The following is a 9,292-nucleotide window of genomic DNA, read 5'->3' on the forward strand; positions in this document are numbered from 1 at the left end:
AATTTCCGCGTTGCGATAGACATTAAGATGATTGCCTATTAAGTGATAACAACTGAACAGATCATAGCAATTTTCAAACTCAAGTTACTAATACATGCCAAACTGAAAATGTTAAAAGTTCACACATAAAATCTACATAATACAACGTTTGCATTTAAAAATCACCTAAGTTAACAGTCCCAAAAGGTGAAGCCAGTTGTGATTGGGATTTTAAAGATGATTGCGATTTTGATTGCCTTTTTCTTGACACCATATGAGCTTTGAATTTTGATGATGATCCATATTTTGGTAGAGGAAAATATGATTGTGATGGCACTGGTGATCCATATGTCAACCTTTTATGACCACTTTCCTTGCACCGACTACATGTCGATCTCTTCTTCTCTCACCTTAGACGGTATACGATCGTGACTTTTTGGTCGGCCAGGTAGCCTTCTGTCCATGGTTGGTGGCAAAACTGTTTGTAAGTCATCTGGTATGTCCCACTCAGAAGGATGTGGAATAGGGTAGACAATCTCGGCATAAGTCTGTCGATATACTTCTGTAGTGTAGCAATCCATAGCGTATGTGCTTGAATCATCTTGGTTTAGATGAAGAGCAACTTTTATAACATGGCCACACGGATAACCAGATGTTTGCCATTTCACACAACTACACGTCCTTGCATTTAGATCGACAAGCCCATTTAAGTTATTATCCAGTACTTCAAACAAAGTGTTTGAACATGGTTCAACTTTCCATGACGTGACTTCACAACACGTTTCGTTATCTTTTTTTCAGTCCATGGTGTAACACGATGTTCCAATGTTCCTGTAAATTTAAATAAATAAAACTTAGTAAAATATATGATAAGTTACGAATTCAAAGAAATAATACCTGCATGGTTTCTTTCTTGTAGTACCACTGTTGAATAAAGGCTCGAAAAACTCCATTAACATAGTAATGGGTAATTTCCGGGAATGACGACTTAGAGCGTTGATTGATTCTGCACTATTAGATGTCATGAACCATATCTTGCTCCAAGTTGATGTACTCTTGACCATCTTTCAAACCCGACATCTTCTAGTGTTTGAGCACACTGAGGCAAAACACGTCTTAAACAGTTTATATGCTTATTGAAATCCACTTCCCGATAAGCTTTTACAGCCTTCCAGTATGTCCATTTATGATTTTTTATACCAGCAGACCTTGATTTTAGATTTCTATACAAATGAACACCACAAAGTCCATGAAAAGCATATGGGAAACACCTTCTAACAGCGTTGTCAATTGAGTTTTCCCTATCGGATATGATTGTCAGATTGCTAATAGGACCTATGCAATCCCTAAGATGCCCCATAATCCATGTCTATGAATCAGAGGTTTCAGATTTGCCAACCTCGTAAGCTATTGGCAATATCCCATTGTTAGCATCCATGGCTACTGCTAATAAGTTTACTCCAAGGTATCGACCTTTCAAATGTGCTCCGTCAACTATAATAACTGGGCGTATGCAAGTAATAAACGAACGAATCTACAAAATAATATACACAAGAATTATAATCATTTAAATGTGAAATGCATGTAACTAACAAAAATGAGTCAACAGAATTATATTGATTTACTAACCGCAGCACCAATGGCGATAAACAGCAACTCAAAGCGTCCATCTCTATTTGTTTTGATATGAGTTACCAACCCAGGATTTTTCAGCTTTAAATTGTGACAATAAGCCGGCAGTAGGGTAAACGATGCTTCTGGCGACCCCCTCAACAATTCCAAGGCATAACATTTGGCTCTCCAAGCTTGAGAATATGATATACTAATCTTGAACCGAGCATTCATGTCAGTCATAATTTCATGTCCCCGATATACCCTGCCATTCAAAAACATTAACTCAGCCAGAAAACCACCCACACCTTTTTGTTTGCCTGTCTATGGTGAGGAAAAACTTGGGTTCTTGAACATGTATGTTTATCAATAAAAGTCCTAACTTGAAACATTTCGCAATCTTTTATCCTCTTTGCAATCATACGCCACGTACAGTTTTTGTCAATCATACACCTTGTTTCGAAACGATCTTTGCTTGATTTGTTAACTTTTAGTTGATAGCTATCTTCCACACATTTCGTATACAAAGCTATCTTCAAGTCTTCCTTTGTATCAAAACAATCATCTTTCTTGATATGAATAACTTTTGTGTAACAATCAACTGCTTTCTTTACCAACTCTTCTTCCGGTATCTGAAGTAATTCTGGCATATTCCAGTTATACTCTCGTGGCATTTTCTTTTCTTCGGGGACTTTTTCTTATTTTTTCTTCTTCAGGATTATATGAATTACATAATGGATGTTCAACATGTTCATTCACAGTCGTAACTTCCTCCTCATTATCATCAACAACATCTTCCTCGCAACGGCTGTTTCATCATCAAAATTCGGGAATTGACCATATCAAAATCATTACACGCAGGGTCTGTTTCTTCTTCTAAACATCATCAACATCCGAGTATTGACCATATCAAAGTCTGGGTATGACCAAGATCAAATTTCGAATACTGACTAGTACTCACAATTTTTTCTGTTGCTCATCATCGTCTAATTGGTCAATACGAAAACCAGAATTTGGTGCTGAAAGTTGATTGGGATTTGGATTAGAGAAAGATTGTGGGTTTTGAGAAAACTTAGTTGATTACTACCCGCTACGACCCAACATACTACTTCTAGGTTCAACAACATACAATGTAACATCATCACTTGAAACACTAATGTAAGCAATGAATCGTTCAATATCTTCATTGTCGATTAACAATAAACTTTACCATTTCTCTGATAAGATAGCCTAATCCACTTAGGGCTCTAAATTCATTTCTTTGAAACATGTAACATTAGAGTTTCATAAGTTAACTTTTTAATGACAGTTTAGTTGAAGATTCATGGGTAAAGGCATATATTGTAAAACACCATGAACATTCTCCCATGACCCTCCAAAACACAAATCTATCCAAACATGATCAACATTAGATGATTTCATGGTTGTAAATTAATTTACTAAACAAACGAGCTGCGAAACTAAGACCTGTTGCCGGATGGGGAAGGATGTAGGAACGGATATAGGAACGGATGTCGCCAGAGAGAGTGAAAGATGGAGATGAAATGAGTTGCGATTTAGGGATTTAGGTTATGAGTTGTTGCTGCTGCGTAGATATATACCCAAAAAATTTGTGTTGCGAAACTAAAACCTGTTGCGAACTTTGAAAATCGCATTGCGATTCTGTATTATCTCGTTGCGAAAGTCAGAATCGCGTTGCGAAAGTCAGTATCGTGTTGCGAAAGTTAGTATCGCGTTGCGATTTTGTATTATCGCGTTGCGATAGTCAGTATCGCATTGCGATTTTACCAATTCGCGTTGCGATTTACTTATTCGCATTGCGAATTGGGAAAATCGCAACGACACTGTAGACCATCGAACGCGATTTCCAACTATCGCAACGCGAATTTGCGATAATGGAGATCGCGTTGCGAATTAGCGATCGCATTGCGATTTTGTTGGTCATTTTGGCAAATCCGGAAAAAGTTAGTTAAAATCGTATATTATAAAGCATTTTTGGTCACTGAGACGATTTTCTCAATATATAAAACCTAAAAAATGCAGAATGAGAATGTGAGATCTTTGTATGCATATTGTAGGCAGTCGTTGGGTTTCTTTCATGTTTTACCAATCAATATATGTTGGCCACATATGGTGGGGGTCAATGATCAACTCAAAGTGTTCTGTAGCTGTAGGACTCAATCTTCGTATATGCATGGATGTGAGTTATCAATATTTTAAATATTTTACATGTATTTTTTTATTGATAATTGATTTTTATCTTTTAAAATTTTATAAATATATCTTTCTAATATAAAATTTTAACTCCGTCCATACTTCTACATATTTAAAAAGAGAAAATAACCTAAGTGACCAAAAATACCTTATAATATACGATTTTAACCAACTTTTTTTTGATTTGCCAAAATGACCAACTAAATCGCAATGCGATCGATAATTCGCAACGCGATCTCCAGTATCGCAAATCAGTTTCCAGATTCGCAACGCGAACATCGACTATCGCAACGCGAACTTCGACTATCGCAATGCGATTTTCCAAATTCGCGTTGCGATTTATTCCAAGTTCGCGTTGCGATTTATTCCAAATTCTTTGCGATTTATTCCAAATTCGCGTTGCGATAGTCGAAGTTCGCATTGCGATTTATTCCAAATTCGTTGCGATTTATTCCAAATTCGCGTTACGATAGTCAAAGTTCGCGTTGCGATTTATTCCAAGTTCGTTGCGATAGTCGAAGTTCGCGTTGCGATTTATTCCAAGTTCGTTGCAATAGTCGAAGTTCGCGTTGCGATTTATTCCAAGTTCGTTGCGATAGTCGAAGTTCGCGTTGCGATTTATTCCAAGTTCGTTGCGATAGTCGAAGTTCGCGTTGCGATTTATTCCAAGTTCGTTGCGATAGTCGAAGTTCGCGTTGCGATTTATTCCAAGTTCGTTGCAATAGTCGAAGTTCGCGTTGCGATTTACTCATTGCGGTAGTCCAAAATCGCAACGACTGGTGGTATTGCATTTGTTTCTTAAGAATTTTTTCCTAAAAAGATAGTATTCGCGCGGACGTGTCGAAGACACGTATTACCACGACAACGACCACGACCCGAGACGGCGGCGGCGGCGGCACGCGAGAGTCCCCCTTGTTCTCTATCACTCAACAAGGAAGTGGGAAAGCCAAGCCTTAAATACCATTCCCAATAGTGTTTCTAATACTATGTGGGATTGAGCATTACCAACACTTGTTCCCAATACTATGTGGGATTGAGCCTTAAATAATGATATTATTTTTGAATGTTTTGCTTAAAATTGTAATAATCGCGATTGATTGTAGATTGACTTTTAATTATGACATATTTAATCGTATAATACTAATGCAATTGGTTGTTGATTCAGTTGTTTTAAGGTGCATGATTGTTAATTGTTTCCTGAATAATCACATAGTATTGGAAACAAGTGTTGGTAATGCTCAATCCTACATAGTATTGGAAACACTATTGGGAATAGTATTTAAGGTTTGGCTTTCACACTTCCTTGTTGAGTGATAGAGAACAAGGGGGACTCTCGCGCGCCGCCGCCGCCGCCTCGTCCCGTCTCGTGGTCATACGTGTCTTTGACACGTCCGCGCAAATACTATCTTTTTAGAGAAAATTCTTAAGAAACAAATGCAATACCACCAGTCGTTGCGATTTTGGACTATCGCAACGAATTTGGAATAAATCGCAATGCGAACTTCGACTATCGCAACGAATTTGTAATAAATCGCAACACGAACTTGGACTATCGCAACAAATTTGGAATAAAAGTAACGCGAACTTGGACTATCGCAATGCGAATATGTAAATCGCAATGCGATAGTCGAACTTCGCGTTGCGAATCTGGAAACTGATTTGCGATACCGGAGATCGTGTTGCGAATTATCGATCGCATTGCGATTTAGTTGGTCATTTTGGCAAATCCAAAAATAGTTGGTTAAAATCGTATATTATAAGACATTTTTGGTCACTGAAATTATTTTCTCCATTTAAAAAGACACCCAATACGGCTATGTTCTGTTTTCATCCTTTTACTAGTACTCCACGATATAAATGGATCATTAATGATCTTCGAAGAAAATGAAAAATCTCAGCCGACTATGGCACCCTATGGCCTCTTTTATTTGAAAAATAACAACCTAAGATCAATAATAGCATCAGTTCATACATTTATTGAAAAACAATTTCTTCTAATAATTAATTATTATATGAGGTAACATTTGTTTAAAATTTTATTTATTTTAAAATAATATGTATATACATTGTAAATATAATTGTTTGAATTTATGTCTTTAAAAAAATATTATTTTTATTACTGTTAAAATTACAATATTAAAAATCTTAATTTAAATATAAATTCCAATTTATGCTTTAAACATAAATATCAAATTTATTTTATATTAAGTCAATAAATTTAAATAGATTGATTATTTTTAATTAGATAGGAACTTGATTCAATTATAAAAAAAGACGCTGCTTTGGATAGTCAGCGGGTGGCATAAGTCATAGATGCGTCGCATCTTTGTTTGCCCCACATGTTTTTTCCCCAACTTTGACAATTCTTTATTAATTTATTTTTGTTTATATTTTGTTGTTGCATTGAATCATGCTTTTCGTTATTCTTGTTTTAAATTTTTATTTGAAGAAATAAGATGGTAAATATCGATGAGATAAATTATATTTTAAATCATTAAATTTATATTTTATTTATATTTTATTTAAAATATTGTTTTTTAGTTTAATCAAATTAAATTATCTAACATATTTTTACATATTTTCTTAGTTTTAATTTATATTTTAAATAGTTTTGTTAGAATTTATATAAAATTTAGTTTTTTATTTTAAATTTATTTAAAAATTTGATAAATTTTTAATAAAAAATATTTAAATTCTTAATTAAATATTATTTGATAATAATAAATAAAAAATTATTGAATAAATGTTTTTTAATTTTTTTCATTAGAATTATATAAGTAGTGAAAATGAGCTATTTTAATAATAACAAAAGTTAAAAGATATAATTAAATTAAATTAAATATCTATAAAAAATTAAATAAAATAAAATAAAATAAAAAATAATAAAAAATAATCTAGAATGTAAATTACTTGATTAATGACAAATTTACACTATTAATTTTATTTATTAATCCATGACGTTATCCTGTATAAAATGAAAAAAGTAGTAAAAAATTATAATCTTTCCAAAATATATAGTAACATGGCTTACTTGATAAAATTAAGGTTTTTAATTCACAATTCAAATATGAAGATTTAAATGCTGATATCAATTATATCATTTTTACTATATATAACTCTCAAATTTTAAAAAAAATGAGGATTTAAATTCATTATATAAAAGGATTTAAATTCATGAAGATTGTTCAAAGGCCACTCCACTACGCCTACAAAGCATATCAATTAATTCTGTGTTTCCTATATGTTTACAATTTGGGGTAGGTGCATTAAACTTTTTTAATACCTTATAATATACAAAATAATGGAACTATTAATTAATATACATAATAATGATGAAATAAAGTAAAGAAGAGGGGATTTGCCTCTTGCATTGGGGAATAGAGCACTAGGGAATCCCTCTCCTTTACAAAGGAATGCTAATGTTACAAAAATTATATGCAAAAGAAATCTCATTTTATATTCCTTCTTTCTTGAACTTCTCAAAGATTAATCTCCTTTTTGCTTTACCTCCTTTTCTTGTTATTGGATTTTGAATATTTGTACTTCATACATAATATTCTTTTAAATTATAATTTTTTAAGTTTTTACGAATAATTTTATTTGAATTATAATATTATGAATAAAATAAATTAATTTAAAAAAATTATGTTTATAATAAATGTTTGATGTATTAATCTGAATCAATTGATAAATAAATCAACCATCAATAATTAAACTATTTTTTATTAACAAAGATCCCTTTGTTTTGAAAGAATATTGATATAATTAGATGCGAACATAATATTTTATGTTAGGAGAGATAATTTATAAAATTTTAAGAGAGGTCGAACTTATAAAATTTTAGAGGACAAAAATAGATTTATAATAAAAATGAAAGAGAATGTATAAAATATATAAAAAAATAAAATTTTTAAGAATGACTTATCCCACTAATTCTACCCTCGATCTACCCTGGTTGTAATCTATTTAAATACTAATGCTTGGCAAGGGTTTTTCTCTCTCTTTCTCTCAATAAAATTATAAGACAAAACATGGGGAACGAGTAATGACCCCGTTTTTGTTGCTTTGCTTTTTGTAAGAGAATTTGTATGTTGTGTTGTTATTTTACCCAAAGAACACCTCATCCATTTTCTTTTCTTTTGTAGAATCGTATTGATGAGAAGCACAGTTGATGGGTTCCACAAGTAAGCTAATGGAGAAACCGAGCCAACAACAACAACAAGCCCTAAAGTGTCCTCGGTGTGACTCATCCAACACTAAGTTCTGCTACTACAACAACTACAGTTTGTCTCAGCCAAGACACTTTTGCAAGGCTTGTAAGCGTTATTGGACCAACGGAGGCACTCTAAGGAACGTTCCTGTCGGCGGCGGATGTCGCAAAAACAGGCATCACAAGAGGCCTGCTCCCTCCATTTTCGCCGGTGCTGCAAATCCTAACCCTCAAATATCTCGACCTCGAGTCGTTGTTTCTTCAGCCTCAATTAACCATATCAAAAACCCTTTGTTTTATGGGTTAGCTAGTAACCCTTCTGCTATGAATCTCCCATACCATGATTTCCAATCTCAAATGAATGTTCTTGGATTAGGGTTTCCTTTCGGGGCTGTATCAAATGAATGGTACCCTAATATCTTTGCATCCTCCACATCACAAACCAATGCGTCATTTTTAGCTTCTACTCCTCACCAACACAGGTTCATCAATGGTGGCGTAGCCTTGTCACCTTTTAGAGATCTTCACATGACCGAAAATTGGCTAACGATGAACGACGTCGAAGTTGAAGAAATCGGTTCATATGAACCCGTTGGTGGTTCCTGGCATGGTCAAGCAAACATTGGGTACTCGGTCACTTCTCTGATCTAGAAAAAAACCTAACTTATACATCCCTATATATAGATTTCTAATGAATTAAAGTTCACCAGTGTTGTTGAAACATACAAGGGAGAAGATGGGATCCGAGTGTTCATGTCGGCTGCAAGAATATTTCAGATATTGCGCCGAGACGAACCTCGGATCCTCTTCGCTTCCCTCCTTTTCTTCAATCACCATCAACCTATGAAGCTTTGTTGAAGAATAAAGAATACAGCTTAGGCTTAGTTCCTTTTGCTTATCTGTTAAGTAATTTGGCTTCTATGTTGTATGACCATATAAGTTGCATGAAATGTTCTTCCTTGTTTTTGGGTATACGTTTTTCCAATTTTCTGGTTTTGGTATAATGAATGATATTCAAACTGAAACGTGCCATTGTTTTACTGTAATTGGTATGCTTTAAACTGCGAAGAATGAGCCGCCGGCGCCGGTGGTGGTACTTGCGGGCTGGGTGTCTCAATTGTATCCCATTGCGTTAAGTGAATTTATTTACCGGATGTCGGGACGTTGTGTGGGGACCAAATTCATCCTTTTACAGCTCCTTAAATTTATTATAAATCCAAGATTTGGATGTTACATGATCCTCGAACTTACAATGGCTGCAAAGGACGTCGCTCTAGC

The 9,292-nt window shown here is 34.1% G+C and overlaps 1 protein-coding gene and 1 long non-coding RNA gene across 2 annotated transcripts; one reads left to right on the forward strand and one right to left on the reverse strand.

Moving 5' to 3' along the window:
- Window positions 1–7,897: 7,897 nt before the first annotated feature.
- On the forward strand, window positions 7,898–8,584 carry LOC120189926 (dof zinc finger protein DOF1.4-like; the record flags this gene model as incomplete). Its single annotated transcript, XM_039193054.1, has 1 exon — window positions 7,898–8,584. A coding segment is annotated over exon 1 (609 nt), but the record flags the coding sequence as incomplete, so codon positions are not given.
- A 1-nt stretch (window position 8,585) lies between these two features.
- LOC120188906 lies at window positions 8,586–9,088 on the reverse strand. The gene is made up of 3 exons (XR_005522457.1): window positions 9,077–9,088; window positions 8,737–8,833; window positions 8,586–8,688 (listed from the first exon to the last, which is right to left on the reverse strand). It is a non-coding gene; the product is annotated as an uncharacterized LOC120188906 (long non-coding RNA).
- Window positions 9,089–9,292: the final 204 nt, after the last annotated feature.

Source organism: Hibiscus syriacus, unplaced genomic scaffold (genome assembly GCF_006381635.1).
Source record: "Hibiscus syriacus cultivar Baekdansim isolate YM2019G1 unplaced genomic scaffold, ASM638163v2 tig00004072_pilon, whole genome shotgun sequence".
NCBI classification, from domain to species: Eukaryota; Viridiplantae; Streptophyta; class Magnoliopsida; order Malvales; family Malvaceae; genus Hibiscus; species Hibiscus syriacus.